Source organism: Notolabrus celidotus, chromosome 20 (genome assembly GCF_009762535.1).
Source record: "Notolabrus celidotus isolate fNotCel1 chromosome 20, fNotCel1.pri, whole genome shotgun sequence".
NCBI lineage: Eukaryota > Metazoa > Chordata > Actinopteri > Labriformes > Labridae > Notolabrus > Notolabrus celidotus.
In genome coordinates, this window is record NC_048291.1 from 5,713,740 (window position 1) to 5,735,141 (window position 21,402).

A 21,402-nucleotide genomic window follows, 5' to 3' on the forward strand; every position below is an offset into this window, starting at 1 on the left:
TGGTAGGATACACTTTTTGGATACATTGAATCTTTTTAAGCCAATTTCCTTCAGGGTCATAGTTCAGTCAGTTAAGGTAAATCTGGACTCTTGTTAATAAACCACAAAGCTCATTCTAAGGACTCGTATTGACAGTGAAATAAAAGGATCAGTCACAATGCTCAGTTTCAAGGGGGTGAGAAAGAGCCAAGGATGCATCCTGATTCTTTCAGACAGTTCTTACTAAACTTTATTTTTTTTTTTAGGAGTGAGACATCTTGAGGAACAGTTGCGATCTTTGGCTGCAGGTCGCAGTAGCGGCATGAGAGAAACAACTGAAACAGGTTGTGTGACAGGAATCAAACCCACAACTGTCGCACAGAAGGACATCCTCAGAGAGATACTTCAAACTTCTCACTGTGGATTATTTTCTTCTTCATATCAGCTTGTGGTGAGTTTAAAAGTTCAATTTACCCTTATGTTATTGATTGTAATAAAGTTTACAGATGAAATCAGATTAGATTAACCTGGTATCCAAACATTGTCATTGCGAAGAACTAGGTCAGGTTTCCTGTAGATGATGCACCAGAACTTAAGCAGTGATGCAAATGTTCATGTCGATCACTTTGGTGAAGTTTTAAGTGTTCATTTAAGTCCTGAACTCAGCATTTTCTGTCAGTAAAAAGTTCAGAAGTAGGTTATTATCAGCAAAAGCTACCTAAAGTAATAAAACAAAATGAATACATATTTCAAATACTTCTTATTCTGTATTTAATATTGTAGTATTTCTGATAAATCAGCTTGTGAAACTGTAAGCTACTTTAACAATTTAAACAAGTTCAGCATGAAGGCAAAGAAAATGAGAAAGTCTTCAGAGTGGGATTTCTTATTATGTAAGGGAGGAAAACCCCAAATTTACAGCAATAACAGAAACTTTGACCCTAAGTGTTTTACTTAAATACCAAAGTATCAAACAAAAGTCTTTCCAGGGTTTCATTAGTAATTCAGGGTCCTTGGGTGGAGCCCACATTGAGGTCACAGGAAGAGTTCAGGCACTGATAAGCAGGACTTTAAAGTAAAAGTTTAAGTTTCTGTGTGATGTAATTTAATCTACTGTCTGCTTTTTGTCTTTACATTTAATTGATAACACGTGATGTCACTCTGAGGACTAAAATAGAAATGTGTCCTCTAGAGCAGCGATGAAGGAGCAGAACTTTAAAGAGGAGGTGAGGAAGATCATGGAGGAGGCACCAAGTGCTCGGAAGGCTCTGCTGGAAAACTATGACAACCTGCTAAACGTGGCCGACTACTGCCAGAACAACTACATAAAGGTCAGTATAAGTACTATTAGTACTAATACGGTAGTACGTTAGAAAAGTAATACAGAAACCTGCTTACCGTGGTCATACTACATACAGGTTAGTACTGCAAACACAACTCTAACAACAACTGGTGTACTGCAGAGTGCTGCTACTATCTCTACACCTACTTGTAGCACTGCCCCAATAACTATCATGACAGTCCCAATGCTGCAACAACTACATGAGGCGTTTTTCGACCAAAGGAACTTTTCCCTGGTACTACTTGCGTTTTGACCGGTGGACCCAGGGTCTAAATTTAGTTTAGGGGTAGATAATCCCCCCCTAAAAAGCCCCTGATAGGGGAGTAGCACTTTTCAAAGGTCCCGGGACTTTTGGGGGGCAGGGCCTGCAATGCTGAATGTGTCTGATTGGTAGATTAACCGCAGTGTTTTTATTTCGCCCGCCGTCCACAATAACATCACACACATCTGTGATTCACTTGATTTCACTTCCTTTCATTAGTTTTTATTTGTTCTATCTTTTTGTGTGTGTGTGTGTGTGTGTGTGTGTGTGTGTGTGTGTGTGTGTGTGTGTGTGTGTACTTTAATAAAAAAAGAAGAAGCTGTGATTCACTTGATTTAGTAGCTTGTAACAGTAGTCTTCTCTCAGCCCACCGTGAATGCATCTCTCCCGGTGTTACGGTTTTAAAAATGACCCTTTAACCTTGAGACCTTCAGCTGAACGTGTCAGTGTTTGTGGAGTTTACCCAGCTGTTGAAACACAGAGGGAGTTTTAAGATTCGATATCCTCATCAGATACTTAATGATAGTCTAAAGACGTTTATGAGGGATGCATCCGGCTGGGAGTCTCCAGTTAACAGGGTAGCTGTTTAAACCAAAACACTGTCCGATCTCTCCCGCGGCTTTTTGAGTTCAAAAAGATTTTAAAGCCGCGTTGAAACGTCTTTGCTACTCGCGCTTATCTCCTCTCACGTGTTGATTCAGTGAATCCATCTGTGATGAAATATAGCACCATCTAAAACAGCGCCAGCTGAGTCTCTTCATGCTAACAGGCTAACTGTTGTGTTGCTCATAATGATACCTGCCTGTCCGTCTACATAAACATTATCACCCTGTTTTTAGTCATCATGCAAAACTTAACCTCCAAGTCAATCCTTTTTCCAATGTTAGTGCTTTGAAAAAGAAAAATTTCCTGACTTCCAGGTCTTTTTTCTACGCTAGGCTAATAAGATCTTGTTTTGGGCTATATTGCGAAGCCAAGCTAACAGTTTTCTCCTGTTTCAAGCTTTAATACTGAGCTGAGCTAACATGTGTTGTCCCCCCCAGTTTTCTGTCTCTGTGCTACGCTAACAGTTGCTTCCTGTTTCCAGTCTTTAAGCTAAGCTAGGCTAATCCCTTCCGTCTTCATATTTCAGTCAGGTGATGGCAACATGAAGGCGCTGGAGGAAACGAAGAATTTCACTACCCAGTCACTGGCCAGCGTCGCCTACCAGATCAGCACTCTGGCCAGTAACGTACTGAGTCTGCTTGACGCTCAGACCAATCAGCTGTGTCACATGGAGTCATCCATCAACCTCATTGGTCAGGTAAGCCTCGCCCACAACTCAGCTTATAATTAGGATACTACACAGTGTGTTTAATAAGGTTTGTTGACTTTTTAGATTTGTTTAGTTTCGTCTCTTTTAAGCTTGCTGGATCTCTCAAACTATCCTGATGCATCATAGGAAATGTAGGCTCCATTGTTTCTTGCCCTAAAATCCGGAAGCTCCACCTCAGCTGTCTCACAACAACAACACCCAACATAAACAACACCTTAAGAACAACCAGTGATAAAATCAGTCACAACATCAACCACCAACACATTCACAACTCACAGTTGCTGTGAGCGCTGCACAGGGCAGAGTTCACAACATCTGATCAACAACATGAAGAACAAAAATCATCACCAGAAAATGAGAACATCAGCTGTAACCACAACAACACAACTAAACCTGAATGCATCACTGGCAACTTCAACTTCAGCAAAACAATCTAATAACCATGTCAACAACAAAAACAACATCACAATCCAACACAACAGTCACAAAAACAGGACAATAATCAGGAAATGAAAAGGCGTCCTTGTTAATTGGGCCGTCAGTGTTTCTCTGATCTGATGTTTTTATGATGCAGAGTCTCTGTTTTTTACTTTGTGCACAGAATACAGATCCAGGTCATCAGTGTTTGTGTGTGAGTGTGTGTTTGTGTGTGAGAGAGAGTGATAATAGCCTCCTTTCCATTGAGGTCTGGTTGAATAAATGAGTGAGTGAATGAATGGATGGATGACTGGAGCCTCTGTTCTCCTTCTGCTTTGTGTTCACTCTCTGTCGTGAACAAAACGACTATGACCGATTGTGAGATTTAAAATGTCCGTTTTAAGAAGAGAAGTTTACGGTCTTCAAGTTGCCTTTGTCTTTTTTCAAAGCTAAACACACGACCCCCCCGTTTTCATTTTTTGTGGTTGCCTGAGGGAACGCTTTCCCATTCTTCCAGTTTTTTCACCAGGCTGAATATGATGCTGTTTATTATATAGTATGTTGTTTAATCTGTGCTAATGCTCTTCTCCTTCTCCTCGCGTTCCTCAGACAGTTGAGATGCACAAAGAGAAAGTTGCTCGGAGAGAAATCGGCGTCTTCACAGCGGTGAGACGAGTTCCACGCACTCACAAGATCCTGCCTCCTTCCCAACCTCCTGCAGGCACACAGCCCCGCCCACCTTACAGCCGTCGACCAATCAACTACCAGCAGCTGGACAGCCTGGGACACGGCGTGAAGGTAGCTAACACATGAAATCAACTCTTCAGTGTTTCCAGGAGACATTCCTGGTATAAAATGAGAGGTTAACTTTTCAACACGCTGCTTTGAATTAGGGCTGGGCGATAAAATGTTATATATGATATATTTAAACCTCTAATTACACCTCCCAACCACTGGAATTGGAGGGGGCGCTAGTGTCTTGAATGCTAGTTCACACCCAACATTAAACAAAAGTCGGCATGGAACAGCCAATCATGTCGCAGGGTGAGAGGAAGGCGGGCTTAAAAATGATTGGACGTTTGTAAATACAGCTGAAACAAACCATCTGGGTTCTTCAAATTTCAATCAGGAGAAAAAAATGATATTAAAAAAAAATTCCTTTAGAATGATATAGCGATATCGACTGATCTGAAAATATGTTATCATGACAACATCTATTTCAATATCGCCCAGCTCTACTTTGAATTCAACTGCCTTTCTTCTTCTTCTTCTTCTTCTTCTTCTTCTTCTTCTTCTTCTTCTTCTTCTTCTTCTTCTTAATTCAAACGTTTCTGTTTTTGAAATGTCCCCCCGTACTGTAGTTCAGTGTTAAATCTTGCCTAATGTATAATCTGATGTTGTGAATCAGCAGTTTCAGCAAATAGAGAAGCTGAAAGAAGCACAAACTCAAAGTGAACAGAAGAAGCCTTAAAAAGCAAAAGCAGAAGTTAAGTTTATTCTGAGTCTGTGCTGCGAGCTGATGCTAACAGGAAATGTTGGCGGCTGCAGCCAACCACAGAAACAGAAGTGACACCTCCTGTCTTCACGTTTGTTTTCTGACGTTGTTTTCTCCTGAGAGCCTCAGGTCTGCAGCTCTCCTTCTGTGAACAACCGCAGACAGTTACAAAGTACAGTAAACACCGTGGATATACTGCAAGCTACTGCAGAAACTTTATTTCTTTTTTTTTCAAACTGTTCAAAATTTCAAGAGTTAATTTTGCTTAATTATATATTATATATATTTTTCTTTTTTCCTCAGCTATCTTTCTATTGAGCAATTCATGTAAAATACATTCCATACATTCAGGTCTCATTTGTAAATTTGGGTAAAATGATTCTTAGATTTTAAAGTGTAATTTCACATCAAAACCTATAAGAATTAATTACTGATGGAAGTATGAATGTTATATTGTATCATAGAATAATAACAAAATAAATAAGCAGAAAAACAAACAAATAAATAAATAAATGACTAAAGGAAAATTAAAGGAATGAATGAATCAGTTAAAATAAAAAATGCAAAATAATAAAAATAAATTAATAAATCAACTTTTTTTTTAAATTTAATCACATTTTTAAAGCTCGGTTATTTTGCATTTCAAAACAGTCCATATGAGCATTCTAAGGTAATTCTTAACACTGTATTGATTTGGGAATCAAATGAAATAAATTATGTATAATTTATGATCTTAACTTTTAGATTATCTTATTCTCCTCTATCCCTCTTTCCTTTTTTTTATTTTTTATTATTATTATTATTATTTATTTTTTTTAGCTTTCACAGGATTTTACAATAATGACAGATACATATATGAGCGCCTTTCGTTTAGTGGCATCAACAATGTAAATATGATTAGATTATTATTATATTGTAATATTTGTTGATGTCGAACAGACAACATTACAAATAACAATGACCACACTTGTGATTCCAGCTTTAACATAACATATAAGGAAAAAAATAAAAAAAAATAAAGGTGAAAAAATAATAGTGATAAAAGTTTATACATATACACAAACAGAAATATATATACAAAAATATATAGACATACAAACATCCAAAATGTCCAAATTAAAACAAAAAAGAAAACAGGAAACCATACAAAAACATCATAAGTTAACTCTATCCCTCTCTCCAACCCCAACTCGGTCGAGGCAGATGTGTGTCTAACATGAATCTGGTCCTGCTGGAGGTTTCTGCCTGTTAAAAAGAAGTTTGTCCTTGCTACTGTAACTTGCTAAATACTGCAAGGTGCAATGCTCATGGTGGATTAAGATGAGATAAGACTGAGTTTTATCCTGTCTTGATGTTGGGTCTTTGTTAATAATTTAAAGGTGACATATCACGCTTTTTTCATGAATATATATTGGTCAAAGAGGTCTCCAAAACATGTCTTTAAAGTTTATGCTCAAAAAAACACTTTGAAATCAGATTTTGACATGCCTGAAAAGCCCTCTTCGTCAGTCCTCCTCAGAACACTCTGTTTTCCCTCTGACCACGCCCCCTCAGGAAGTGGATGTGGTCTCGGCTCTCCAGCACGTTGATCTAATGTTTACATGTTGTCTGAATATACACGGCTGCTCAGAGATCACGTTACTTCAACCCTCTGAATCTGATCCAGAATCTGATCCTGACGGAGAGGTGCCTGTAGCAGGATCTTTCTGAAGGATTGGTCACAGATTTAGTGTTTCATGTTGTTTTATTTATCAGTATGTTGACGTGTGTCTTGGTACACAGCTACGAACATGTAGCTATGTGGCTATGCTAACTAGCGCTAGCACGTATCCATGATAAATAAAAATCATCCACTAGATCTTCAAATCTGCAGATGTGGGGAGTAAAACTGACCTCTACCAGAAAGGCACCAGGACCTTTCTGAAGGATTGGTCACAGATTTTGTGTTTCTTGTTGTTTTATTTGTCAGTATGTCGACGTGTGTCTTGGTACACAGCTACAGCTACAGCTATGAACATGTAGCTATGTGGCTATGCTAATTAGCTCTAGCACTTATCCATGATAAATAAAAATCATCCACTAGATCTTCAAATCTGCAGACGTGGGGAGTAAAACCGACCTCTGCCAGAAAGGCAGCGGGACCTTTTATGAAGGATTGGTCACAGATTCTGTGTTTCTTGTTGTTGTATTTGTCAGTATGTAGACGTGTGTCTTGGTACACAGCTATGAACATGTAGCTATGTAGCTATGCTAACTAGCGCTAGCACTTATCCATGACATATAAAAATCATCCACTAGATCTTCAAATCTGCAGACAGGGGAGTAAAACCGACCTTTGTGTTTATTAAGACAGCCTACAACTAGCATGCCTCCCTCCTAAGCTCCTTGTTACCACACATTTGTGCAGGTAATGAAAAACGGAGGTGGGATTCAGTATTATTTTATACAGTCTATGGGCTGAACAAGCTCCGAGCTCTGACTCCGTGACAGACCGGATATTGTTGAAGTCTGAAACGGCTCGTTTTAGACACATTTACAGAAAGGTGGAGAAATCAAAACAGGGGCAGAATGGATTTTTTTCATTCTCGGGGGGTTTGTAGACATGCCAGGGACACATATTTCAGGTAGAGAACCATTAAAAAGTCCATTTTGTATGATATGTCACCTTTAATGTTCTAGACCTGCTCTGTTTGTCAAAGTGTCTAGAGATAACGTTTAATGTGATTTGGCGCTTTATAAATAAAGATTGATTGATTGATTGATTATCCAAATAAATGCTGCACTTCTACACCAGTGTGTTCTGAAGCCATGACTTAGAGGCAGATTCAAAGTGTTTTATTCACAAGTCTGTGGGAATCCAGACACTCCACTTTAGTGCTCTGGGAGTTTTTGACATGAAGTGAGCCTTTCAAAAGTGCAGTGGTGTTATTTTCCAACACGGTGGCAGCAGGAAGCAGGAAAACACTACGGCAGCGTAAATCGATGTGCAGGAAGGGCATGTTAAAAAAAATATACTGAGTTAACTTCTGTCCTTAACCCTCCTGTTACCCTCAAATTTCCTAACATCTTTTATCCTTGGGGTCAATTTGACCCCAGCAATTTAAACCTCCAGAAACTGATTGCTACCCAGGTTTATGTGTCAGGTACTTTATGTTTCTTTGTTGACTACCTAAATAGCCCTTTAAATGAAATATATTTCAAGCATAAACACAATTTAAAGCATTAAGAAGGACTTTATTTATAAAACAGAACAAACTGCTGCAAGTTTGTCATGCTCTCGTCGGCCCTGCCTTGTTTCTATGTTATCAAAACATATGACACAGGACAGATCATTGAATGTCTTTAGAGACATGATTGCTGGAAATATTAAATCTCAATCTAAAGGTTGCCGGTTCGATCCAAGCTCCTGCAGTCACATGTGGAAGTGTCCTTGGTTATAGTAACATCAATATCATCGAAAACAACCAAAACAAATGTTTGTAAAATGTTGATATTTCTTATGTTATATACAGCTAAAACAGCCTGGGGTCAAATTGACCCAAAGGAACATGAATGCTTTTTTTTTTTTTTTTTTTTACAGGAAATTGGAACATAAACATTTTAATTTTATGTTTTCCCAGTTGTCCCAATTCAATTAGGAAAAGTCATGAAATATGAAGCCAAAAAAATTATGTTAGTCATTCATTTAGAGATGTCAAACATTGAAGGGGGTCCAATTGACCCCAAGGGTAATAGGAGGGTTAAACACACCGCGACCAGCGCATTAAAGCTGAAAACCCTACAGCACACGAAACAAGAAAATACTGCTTTAAACTGCAAACTGTACAACTACTGCAAAATACTTTAAACTACAGCACATGACTACGAATACAGCTGCTACACATTCCTACAAACTACTGCAGAGTATAACAAGCTGCTGCAAAGTACTATAAAGTATTCCACATTTAATATCCCCTCAAATTAGATCAGATCACTTTGAGTTGAAGTGCAAAGATCTTATATTTATAGGATCCCACTCGGTCTGGAAATCTGAAAACCAAACACTCCCACATACCACATGCTATTTCTAAAAATCCCCCCCAAAAAATAGTGAAACTGTCCTTTAATTCACATTTTATTCTTTTCTGCTACTGCCGGTGCTTTAGTGAGGAAGTATTTTGTAAGGGTTTTCACACACACACACACACACACACACACACACACACACACACACACACACACACACAGACAGGCAGTCTTTGTTGAGCGTGGGAAAATGTTTAGAGAGACTAATTAGAGCTGCTGAGGCCTGAGAGGCTCTATTGATGCTCACACACTCATGTCTCTGCCCCCCTTCAGGTCTCTGGGAAACAGTCGGACCGAACAGGAACCATCCGGAAACACGGAGCCTCCACCAAGTTCAGTTTTATTCTACTCTGTTTCTGTCAGTGACCACTTCCTTTTTCGCATCATACATATCTATCAGGAAGTCTGACGTGTGTGTGTGTGTGTGCGTGTGTGTGTTTTTCAGGTCCAACAAATCCTTGGAGCCGGTTCAGTGCCCTGTGGCGCCCCCAGTCAGCGGGTAATGCTCCTTCGTGTTTGTATATGTTGTTTCACATCCTCAGTCTGGTTTCACTTCTTCAGAGTGTGAGTTCACACCAAGCGGCAACATCCGGTCTCAAAATATGGTGTTATAAACTGCAGTTCATCAAGCGTCCGCTTGAGGCTGGCTGCAGAAACACCAGAAACCACATACACATCAATTACAAAGAGGCGATCTTTGCAGCATTAATAAACATGTTTACAGCCTGGTTCAAAAAACGGCTCTGGTCTATGTAGCTAACCTCTCTATCGGCACACACTGTACGGTGGGTGCATTTTTTCTAACGCTTCAGTTCAGAAGATATAAAGTTAATGAGTTTTGCCCAAATAAGGACATGACTGACTTGATTGACAGGCGGGAACACATAGCTGTTGGCTAGGAAGCACAACCCCGCCTCTTTACATCACACCCTTTGGATGAGTTCAGCATTACCAATATGGCTGCCGCTGATTGGCTTCAAAGCAGCGCTCAGGTACAGATGGGTGACATCACGGATCATACGTTCTTTATTTATACAGTCTATGGTTCATGTTGTGTCATCAACCTACACTTGTTCTAATGTCCAGCAGGGGGCAACCTTGCAACATTTTCCTAATGAGTGTGTTTGTGGTTTATTTCTACTGTAAAGATCGGCTTTTTTGATCAGGCGTGTGTGGTTTCCGGTACTTCCTGAGCCAGCCTCAAGCGGACACTCGATGAACTGCAATTTTAAACACTTCTCTATTGGCTTCAATAACCCAGGAGTTTCTTCTCCACTGCTGCATCAATGTGTGTGTTAGTTTGTGTTGTGTGTTGGTGAAAAACAACACCTTGCAGTGAGTCGAGATTTTACCTTAACCTCATACATTTCTGTAAAGTTATGGACACTCATGAGAATATTGATGGAACTGCTAATCTAGATTTTTAAAATTATTTTCCCTCTCAGCTCCAGTTTTGGGAAACCTGTTGCTCCGCCAGCCACCCCCCCCACCTGCCAAACTCAACCCGAGTGTGACATCATCCCAACCTCACTGGAAGATGCCCCTCCCCCTCCTCCTCCTCCTCCTCCTCCTCCAACAGCAAATGGGATGCCAGCTCTGGATGATGAGGTCACTAACACCTCTGTACCCCCACCTCCACCGCCCCCACCCGATTCATTAGGAGAAATGTCGGCTCTGCCCCCTCCACCTCCTCCACCTGATTCAACGGGCGCAATGTCGGCACCAGTAGCTCCGCCCCCTCCTCCTCCTCCTCCTCCTCCACCTGCTCCTACAGGTGCAATGGTGGCGCCTATAGCTCCTCCCCCTCCTCCAGCCCCAGAGAATCAAAGCAGTCACAGTACTCTGTCTCTGGCTCCGCCCCTTTCTCCCCTGCTGAGTCTGGAGACAGGTGAGGGTGAATACAGGGCTCTGAAGTCAAACCAAGCAGCTGACACACTCACCTTAGAAACAATCACACCTGGAACAAATTTAAAACTGTTTTAGGGAAATTCCTTGATTTTCTCAGTTGTGACATTTTTTTTTTGCGTGACATTATACTTCCTTTGTCTCCTCAGTGTTGGAGGAGAGCAACCTCCCACCTCCATCTCTTCTCCCTCCCCCACCTGATGATGAAAGCTTTGCTATGCTTCCCATTGACGGCTCAGAACTGCCAGCTCCGCCTCCTCCACCTCCACCCAGCCAGGACATAGACGGTACCTGTCTCAAAAATCACCCGCTCACTTTTTCAGCTGTTGAAAAATCTTCTTGCTGGCGGTGAACCCAGCTGGTTTGTGGATGCACAGCATGTATTATAAACTGAAACTAGTCCGAATATAATTTACACGTACATTATTTTTAAACGGTTTGACTGGCATTAAGACTGAAAGGTAAGCGTTGGCCTTTAGCCACCAACTTGATTTCCATGTATGTGGTCTGACATATGCATGTGTGAAATCCTCTTCAAGCTAAGTGTGAATTCTCAGCTGCAGACCAAAGAGTTTACACACCAAAGAACCACTGCAACAACAAACAAAAAAAAAGATAGAGAAAGAAAGATTTCACAACTTAAAGATGTCTTTGAGTTTTAACAGCACAGCTCTCCATAAAGTGAAATTTAAATTTAATAACAGTCAGCTTAGTTAATAAATATGAGGCGCCATTTATAAAGTTGTGCACACTGAAAAGAACAGCTACAGTTCTCCACATTCAGCTTCAAAACATCATTAAAATGTTGAGTGAATTTTTAAAAGTCACATTTTTATCACATTTAGAGGAGTATTTGTGATCTTCGAAACATTTAATTTTGTTGTGAAAAATATATTAAGTTAAAATTATGCTAAATCAAAATGTAAACTCTAAATGTTAAGTATGAATATAAATGTTAAATGTTAAATATAAATGTTAAATATAAATGTGAAATATAAATGTAAATGTGAAATGTTTCATCTAAATGTTAAAAGTTAATCTAAATGTTAAATATTTCATCTAAATGTTAAATATAAATGTTAAATATAAATGTAAAAAGTTAAGTCTAAATGTTAAATGTTTTATCTAAATGTTAAATATAAATGATAAATGTTACATATGAATATAAATGTTAGATATAAATGTTAAACATAAAAGTTAGATATAAATGTTAAATATAAATATAAATGTGAAATGTTTCATCTAAATGTTAAATATAAATGTTGAATATAAATGTTAAATATAAATGTTAAGTGTTAAATCGGAATGTTAAATATAAATCTTCAATGTTAAATATAAATGTTAAATATAAATATAAATGTTAACTCTAAATGTTAAATGTTAAATATAAATATAAATATTAATTGTTAAATATAAATGTTGATTGTTAGAAACAAACGGCACCCCATAAATAAAGCTGCAATTTAGATGAAAATATTGCATTTTAAGGCTCTCTATTTTTAAACTGAATTTCTTATCAGAAAGTAGAACTTTCTTTACAACTTATTTAACCAGACCCAATTCAAAAGTATTACAATTTAACATAGCCTCTTGTAAGCGAAAAAATGTATATAAAAAACACTGATTAAACTTTTGGCTCAAAGATATTGACATGAGACTGATATCAATATTGATGCCTCCTCATGGCCTACAGGATCAAACTAGACCATCAGAATAAAGATTGACTACTTCTGTATAATTATGTTCAATATTTGAAACCACTAGCGGGATAGGGGAAAATCTAATGACTGACATTTTTGACAGTTAAAATCAACAGGATGAGATTTTCAGTTTAAAACATTACTAACTCCTGTTCAGGACAAAATCAGCCAAGAGGAAAGAGGCACCACTTGTCCACAGGGGGCGCCAAAATCAACACAAACAAGAAGTTCTCACAGGAGCTTTAAACTTGCCTCCACAAAAGTACAGCAAGAGGAGAGAAACCTGAGGCATCAAACTCAATTCAAGAATTGTTGAATATAAGCCTGCTCTTTTTTTTCTACTGTTTTCTATATTGTATTTCTCTTTCTTCTTCACTGCTTTGTTTTCTGATTTTCGGCTCTCAGTTTCTTTTACTGTGGTGCTTTCTTCAGTGACCCTCCCCTCCAGGAGGAGTCGCCGCCGCCGCTCCCCCCCTACAACTCGTTCTCTCTCTATGAGGGTCCGCTCTGGCCCCGCCTCCCGCTGCCGCTACACTCGCTCTCTCTTCCTGCCTGCTGTCCAATCACGTAAGCCGACAAAGGACCCTGATCATGTGTATGCAATTTGAAACAGATTGATCACTGTATGAAGGAGTCATAAGTATTTCCTGTTTCATGGCGAGACATCAGAGTTTGAGGCATCCCCAGAGACACACCCTTCAACGACAGGTCACAGTCTGACCTGTGATGCTTCATGAAGGTGTGAAGGCCGCTTGTGAGCACATTTGAAAGAAATACACTCAAAAGAGGGGGAGCTGAGCACCACAAAGTAAGATGTGAGGCGTTCAGGCTGGGGCACTTATCATGCATGTCTGCCCTGGTCCTGATCCAACATTGCTTAAGAGTGTTACAAGTTTTAAGTTTTGGCGAAAAACCTCAAATTTTGAACCCCTGACACGCCCACACCCATTGACTTTGGGGAAATTCTTTTTGATAACTTTTAATCATCATTGTGTCTACTATAGAATGTTCATGGTTTGGACTTTATCGGAGATAAATTGTGAGACCAGTTCTCTTAAATGCGTACCTGCAAATCGCCAAAATCAGACATTCAAGTAAAATTTCTGCGCTTCCTGTGTGTTTTACACCATGACCATAATAGACTTTTTTTTATGTCTTTACATGATAGATATGAAAAAAAAAAATCATACATGTAGGTCTTTCCCAGTGTACGTCAACCACAGAGGCTGAGAGTCTCCAGTTAACAGGGTCACAAATTAAACTGAAACACTGGAGTGTATTTAACGTCTGAAAACGTTTGCAACTGACTCCAGTTTTTTCAGAGAACTCGATGAACACCTCCAGCAGGCTCATCGTTTTTCAAAACATGCATCAGTGAGACACAAAGCTTCATGCATGCAGCACACACTCCTCACAAAATGGGACTTTTTTCTTGCTAACTTGAGACATCTCACAATTTTGTGGTTTTTAAATCTTATTAATTTTGCATTTTTTTGTACATATTTCCGACTTTTATCCAACAATTTGTATTTTTTTTTCGTAAATATTTCCTACTTTTATCCAAAAATGGTGTCATTTTTTTGTCGTTTTTTCCGATTTTTATCTAATAAAAAATTCATTTTTCGTACATACTTCTGACTTTTATCCAACAATTTGTAATTTTTTCATAAATATTTCCGAATTTTATCCAAAAAATGTGTAATTTTTTTCGTACATATTTCCGACTTTACTCCAACAATTTGTCATTTTTTCGTAAAGATTTTCGACTTTCATCCCAAAAATTTGTCATTTTATCGTACATATTTCCGACTTTTATCCAACAATTTGTCATTTTTTCGTAAATATTTCCGACTTTTATCCCAAAAATTTGTCATTTTTTCGTACATATTTCTGACTTTGCCTTTGCTCGGGCCCTTATAACAACATGTACTTTGGGGGATTCAAGGAGTCACTGAAAATCTTTGCCTTTAAGGGACCTTGTGAGGGTCGAGTTTCAAGGATTAAAGTGACCTCGAAAAGGACTTGGAAGTCCTGGGTGCTGAGTCCTTGAGGGAGGTTGGGCTTTGGAGAGGTTCAATGAAGGTTTGAGAAGTTTTAAGGGATGTAAGGAAGCTCTATGAGTCCTTGTAGAACATGAGTATAAGCCAGATGATAAAACATTTAAGGAGTTTGTGGGGATCTTTGTACTCTTTGTGTCTTAAGGAAAAACAGTGAGCCCTTTTTGGAGTCCTTTAGGGGGTTTGGAAAGCCCTTGATGGGGTTATTGGATATCAAAGGAGGTGATCTGATTACTTAAGCATTTGGGTATTTTTAAGAAGGTTGCAGAAATCCTGGAGAAATATTCCAGGCCTTTGTTCGATCAGATCATGTTTCTGAGATCATCTACACACGTGCTCTTTAAATAAAGTTTGAGTTGAGATGAGTACAAAGATAGGTGATCACTCCCTCTCTTTGACAAGCACCAGTCTAGTTCCCTCGTCATCGCCCTTCTGTTGCTTTAGTATTGTATCTGACTCTCTTTGTCTGTATGTCTGTCTGCCAGTGATGATCCCCCCTCCTCCCCCCTACCCTCCCCCCCATGCTCCTCCTCCTCACCCCTCCTCCTCTTCCTCCTCCTCTGCCTCTTCTTCACCTCGGCTCTGCTTACCTGCTCGCTTGGAACACCTTGGTAAGAATACACAAACTGATGGTTTGTAGTTGGTGTAAGATAACTGGTAGTGGCGTCAATAGATACAGAATACTGAAGTAGAAATAGCAGTAGTCGTAGTTATTCTGTATACCATCATAACCATTTATAGACAGTAGTAAAGCAGTATGAATACGCTTTAGAATACAGTGAATTTATTTGCATCCTAAAAGTTAAGCTACTTCTTAACAAAGCTCCGCCTCCTCAAATATGATTGGCCCACAGCAGCTGTCACTCACAGGATCTCTGTGCTACTCTCCTAGATCTAGAGCTTCCGGCCATACCCTCTCCTTTCATTATGGATGACATGAGTGGTTTTGATGACATCATGCCACCGCTCCCTCCCCCAGTGGACTACGACACCAGCGCCCCCCCACAGTACCTTGAGAAAGGTAACTATACTGCTGCCACTACTACTACTACAACTGAGAATGAACTTTACATTGTTTATGTATATATTTTATGTTTATAGATGCAGGTATAAGAAGCAGAATTGTAAGCCAGTTTTTACTTTCCACTTCTGATAACTCTTGCACATTTGTTGACAGAAGAGGGCGCTATCTGCCTTTCACCTCTCATTTAGATGTCAGTCCGTCTCTTCCGTTAGCTGAATAGAGGCGTGAAGGCAAACGGCAGCAGGTAAAGGTTTTGCGGTAGAGGACACACCACCAAAGAATGTTTGACAACCATTGTGATTCGTATGAAGGCACAATGTCTTCTGTGAAAACTGATTTAGCTCACATGTAGATGTGCTGCTCATATTGCTTTTTTCCCCCTTTCCCTAAGGCTGCAGCGGTTAAATTCAAAAGACTTTCCTGGTTTGTACGAAACATTTATTTGATGTGTTTTAACATTTCTTTTAAACCCCTCATTTTTTTTTAAAAATGACATTTTTGTAAATACTTCTCAGTTAACTTACAACAACAAAAAAAGCAGCAATTCTTTATTTCACAAACCCTTAAAAATGAAAAAGATATTACTTCATTTTGATTTTTTTTTTTACATTTTTACTTTTTGATAATAAAATTTAAGAATTGTGCCCTTTTAATGAATTGCCTTAACTTTTTTTTAATTGTAAAAATGTCACAGTGAATGCAACATCATGATTTGTTACGCAATGTGTTGTTACCAGCATAATGTAACTAGCGTAATGTAACTGGCGTAACATAACAATGTTACGAAACATAACATAATGTAACGTAACTGGCGTAACGTAACATAACATACGGTAACGTAAGATACGGTAATGTAACATACGGTAACGTAACATACCGTAATGTAACATACCGTAACGTAACATACCGTAACGTAACGTGACGTAACGTGATGTAGCCATGATGTCACTTTACGTAACATACCGTAACGTAAAGTGACGTAACGTGATGTAGCTAACATAACGTAACATACAGTAACGTGATGTAGCTAACATAACGTAACATACAGTAGTGCGATGTAGCTAACATAACATAACGTAACCTACTGTATTGTATTGTAGCGTAGCCTATTGTACCATACCTAGTTGTGTTTATCATTGCATCCTTTTACATGACAGATATTTTCAGTACTCTATAATAAAAAGTTGTATTCGTTATTTACACTGTATCTTGTAAAACTTGTTGATTGTATCAGACTAATATTTATGTTGTTATTTTTAACTCTGATGGATGGTTGGATATTTTCAGTATTGTGTAATTATATGAAAGATTTAGATATTGTTGCACTTGGATAATATATTATTATTATTGGTGAGGTGAAATATAATGGTATCATAATGGCACATTTATTTATAATGGTATATATCATTTTTGAGCATAAAAATGTAATATTTTAATAACTTTTTCAGCTTCATTTTGATTACAGGTTTCATGTAACATTTAAAATTCCACCTGGTGTCAGTTAATTAGGCAGTCCCCTAACTGTAGTTCTCCTGTTCGTCAGTGATGGCGCTGTACAGCTATGAGGCCTCCAAACCCGACGACCTCACCCTGGCAGAAGGCGACATCATCTACCTGACACAACGCCACGACAACGGCTGGTGCGAGGGGGTTCTCGGTGAAAACAACGGGTTCTTCCCTTCAAACTACGTCCAATCATGTGACTAGACTGAAGCCTCTCCATCACTTCCTAAGTGGTTTTATCGCTAAATTTATTAATCAGTGTCCGATTATTCAGCTGCAATGCTGCCCCCTGTGGTACAACACTGTAACTACAAGTACCTCAGATTGGAATATTATTTGGCCTAAAGAAAACATGACATTTCTTGTTGTATGGCAACTTATTGAATAAGCATTAAGAACAAAATTAGCTATTTTTTTTACTTTAAACTTTAATTAATTAAATATTAAATTGAATTATGCAGATTTAATATGAGCCTTTAGAATAAGGTGATAACAGAGCCACATATTCTCAGTTCTTTGTCCAACTTAATGCACAATGCTCTATCTTATTATTGCCAACTGTCTGAAACATTTAGGAGATTAGTGGAACAACAGAACGTGTATTTATTAATGAATCTGTTCAATCAGTGATTTTTTAAAAGTTAAGGAAAAAATCCCCAATTTATGATTTTAGATCCTCAGATCCTTCAGGAACTGACTTTTAAAAAGCTGACAAATATTAGAAAACACAAACAAAAAAATTATGGGGATCAAAAACAACAGCTTGTTTGAACTAGTTTTATGTGTTGTACAAACTTTATGGTAAAGTAATATCAATGAAGCTGAGGTAAAAAAAAAATGAATATATAAAACATGTGAGAAAAGAGAAATATCTGTATAGTATTTCTGTTGTCCATAAACTATTAGTTTTCAAATAACTTAAGTTAAAATGATTTGATTCAGACTTCAATTTTAATCTGTTATTATTTAATTTAAAAAATAAAGTTTTACAGTGGGTTTTTTTTCATTGCAAAGTTTAACAAATGGAGTTAGCAGATGTTAATATTTAATATAAAGTTTGATCAGAAGAGTTTCTGCTGTTTTTTGTGATGGCCTTATTCCACAACAGATAACATTCTTCTTGAGCAGTGGTTGTTCACTGCTTGTCAGTGCTGCCCCCTGCTGGCCACAAACACAAACTACAACGTCTAATATCATGTTGAAATTTTTGCCCATCATTCTCATATATTTACAGTTTATCACACAGTGTTATAAATTTAATGATAATTCCTCTAGTGCTGCATCATGATAATCATCAAACATTTCAGTTACAGACTGTAACATCATTATTGTGTCTTCAAATGACGAATAAATGAATCAGTCTTTGAATAAAAGTTTGTTCCATGGCTTGTTACTTTTATGTGTCTAAGTATAATTTCTTTTTTTTTTTTTTATGATCACAGTTTTTTATTAGTTTTCACATTTTCACACAATAACTGACGGGACACATTATCCACACAGGACAATCCACAATGACGACAAAGTAATCAGTCAGACAGAAACAAAGGAATAAGATTACAAATAGACAAGTGACTATATATATAAATAAAAATAATAACACTAACAGTAAAATTAAATACTAATGATAACAGTATGTAACTTAAAGAGAGGTACGCACGCTTGAACATAAAATGTTTTGTCTACTATTTACAGATTGTAGTATAATCATCAAATTACAGGGGTCTGTAAGTCTACATCACCAGGCAGAATTAGACCAGTTTGTTCCATTTAGATGGTTTGCAGGATTTTACATTTCAGGGTTCGTTGGGGTTGATCAACCTAAATTATTATATCAATAAAACAAAATTAAAAGGGTAGCTCTTAACTCGATTAAGTTATATGGTCCCGTGATGAGATCAATGTATCTCCCCCATTTGGCCCTGTATAGATCTAGTCGGTTTATCATCCTGTAGGTAAGTTCTTCGTAGGCTCCAACCACACTTAATTGGGTAAACCATAGGCTAGATGGAGGGAGATCCACCATTTTCCATTCCCTAAGTCTAAGTATAATTTCTAAAACAAACAGCTCAAGCAACATTGGGCATATTTTTCTGAGTGTCTCACATCAAGTACTCAGAAAACAGAGGTGAGTGAAATGTCTGTATTTTTTTTTGTCAGTCATCAAAATTTTCAAGTCAAAAATCAGATAGTCTTCGTATGAAAAATTGTCTGACATGTTTTTTTTAGTTTAGTTTAGTTTATTTATTATTCATCGTGTTATTATTCAAGGTGCCCAGCCCTTATGGACTTACAAGACATTACAAAAAACAGAGCAAAATAGGAGCAACAACATAAGAAGAAAAAGAGAGCAGTTACAATACTGCACATGTCCAGCAATGACCTCAAGTAATTAAAAAGCACAGTGGTACACTTCAGACATTTGACAGTGAGGCACCTGAGAGTATGATATGATGGACAGTAGGATAAAAAGTGTATTTCATGTTCAACATCCTCCAGATCACACAAGGAACACTCTCTCTCCTCCTCTGGAACAGAGTGGAAGCGACCTGTTTCTAATGCCAGAGGAAGGATACCACATCTCAGCTGAGCACAGACAGACCTCTGAGCTCTGGTTAGGTTAAGAGTGACATAAAGCTCTGGCTGATATATTTTTTTGAACAGACAATATGTTCTTAGTTTGAGCTCACACAGGACTTCTTCCAACCATTTGATTGTAAATGTCAAATAGTTTTGTTTTAATCTGACTCACACTGACATAAATAAGACATAGTATAAAATTAATTTTGTTTATAAATAGAAACATAATAAATATAATTAAATGAATAAATTAGATAACATCTAAAACCAGTAGTTGGTATCTTACAGAGACAAAATAAAAACAAATAAATTAATAAAAGCTTAAATCAATCAAATCAAATCAATGAGTGAATCTTTGAATAGTAGTTTGTTCCATGACTTATAACTTTTTTGTGTGTCTAAGTTTATGTTCCAAAACAAACAATAGATCTTAAAGGTGACATATCATGCAAAATTGACTTTTTAATGGTTCTTTACCTGAAATATGTGTCCCTGGCATGTCTACAAACCCCCCGAGAATGAAAAAAATCCATTCTGCCCCTGTTTTGATTTCTCCACCTTTCTGTAAATGTGTGTGAAACGAGCCGTTTCAGACTTCCGTGTTTTTGTTACGTAACAAAAATATCCAGTCTGTCACGGAGTCAGAGCTCGGAGCTTGTTCAGCCCATAGACTGTATAAAATAATACGGAATCCCTCCCCCGTTTTTCATTACCTGCACAAATGTGTGCTAACACGGAGCTTAGGAGGGAGGCATGCTAGTTGTAGGCTGTCTTAATAAACACAAAGGTCGGTTTTACTCCCCACGTCTGCAGATTTGAAGATCTAGTGGATGATTTTTATTTATCATGGATAAGTGCTAGCGCTAGTTAGCATAGCTACATAGCTACATGTCGTAGCTGTAGCTGTGTACCAAGACACACGTCGACATACTGACAAATAAAACAACAAGAAACACTAAATCTGTGACCAATCCTTCATAAAAGGTCCCGCTGCCTTTCTGGCAGAGGTCGGTTTTACTCCCCACATCTGCAGATTTGAAGATCTAGTGGATGATTTTTATTTATCATGGATAAGTGCTAGCGCTAGTTAGCATAGCCACATAGCTACATGTTCGTAGCTGTGTACCAAGTCACACGTCTACATACTGATAAATAAAACAACAAGAAACACTAAATCTGTGACCAATCCTTCAGAAAGGTCCTGCTACAGGCGCCTCTCCGTCAGGATCAGATTCAGAGGGTTGAAGTAACGCGATCTGTGAGCAGCCGTGTATATTCAGCCAACATGTAAACATTAGATCAACGTGCTGGAGAGCCGAGGCACATCCACTTCCGGAGGGGGCGTGGTCAGAGGGAAAACAGAGTGTTCTGAGGAGGAATGAAGAAGAGGACTTTTCAGGCATGCCAAAATCTGATTTCAAAGTGTTTTTTTGAGCATAAACTTTAAAGACATGTTTTGGGGACCTCTTAGACCAATATATATTGATGAAAAAAGCGTGATATGTCCCCTTTAAAATACAGAGCAGACCAAAGCTGAAGCAACCTTGAGCACATTTTACTGAGTGTTTCACATCAAATAATCAGAAAACAGAGGTGAATGAAATATCTTTATTTTTTTGACAGTTATAAAAAATGTTCAAGTAAAAGAATCAGATATTCTTTGCATAAAAAAAATGTCTGACATAAATAACACATAGTATAAAAGGCACTTTGTTCATAAATAGAAACATAATAAATAGAAATAAATAAATAAGATAACAT

General features: G+C 37.9%; 1 protein-coding gene across 2 annotated transcripts; it reads left to right on the top strand.

The window, feature by feature from the left end:
- Positions 1-265: 265 nt before the first annotated feature.
- abi3a (ABI family, member 3a) lies at positions 266-18,457 on the top strand. 2 transcript variants are annotated; one of them, XM_034710667.1, is made up of 12 exons: positions 266-430; positions 1,174-1,310; positions 2,716-2,886; positions 3,925-4,113; positions 9,149-9,207; positions 9,321-9,374; positions 10,321-10,763; positions 10,930-11,067; positions 12,913-13,047; positions 15,023-15,148; positions 15,430-15,558; positions 17,105-18,457. In XM_034710667.1, the coding sequence occupies exons 2-12, from the start codon at positions 1,179-1,181 to the stop codon at positions 17,266-17,268; spliced, it is 1,740 nt and encodes a 579-aa protein (XP_034566558.1). In that variant the 5' UTR covers positions 266-430; positions 1,174-1,178; the 3' UTR covers positions 17,269-18,457. The 2 variants fall into 2 exon arrangements, with proteins under 2 accessions (XP_034566558.1, XP_034566559.1); XM_034710668.1 differs by lacking the exons at positions 12,913-13,047; positions 15,023-15,148 and having other exon boundaries at positions 270-430.
- The last annotated feature ends 2,945 nt before the right edge of the window (positions 18,458-21,402 follow it).

Excerpts from the sequence above, each read along its gene's own strand:
- abi3a (XM_034710667.1), top strand. The coding sequence starts at position 1,179 with ATGAAGGAGCAGAACTTTAAAGAGGAGGTGAGGAAGATCATGGAGGAG. Across the intron at positions 13,048-15,022 it reads CCTGCCTGCTGTCCAATCAC|TGATGATCCCCCCTCCTCCC; the intron begins GTAAGCCGACAA and ends TCTGTCTGCCAG. Across the intron at positions 15,149-15,429 it reads TGCTCGCTTGGAACACCTTG|ATCTAGAGCTTCCGGCCATA; the intron begins GTAAGAATACAC and ends CTACTCTCCTAG.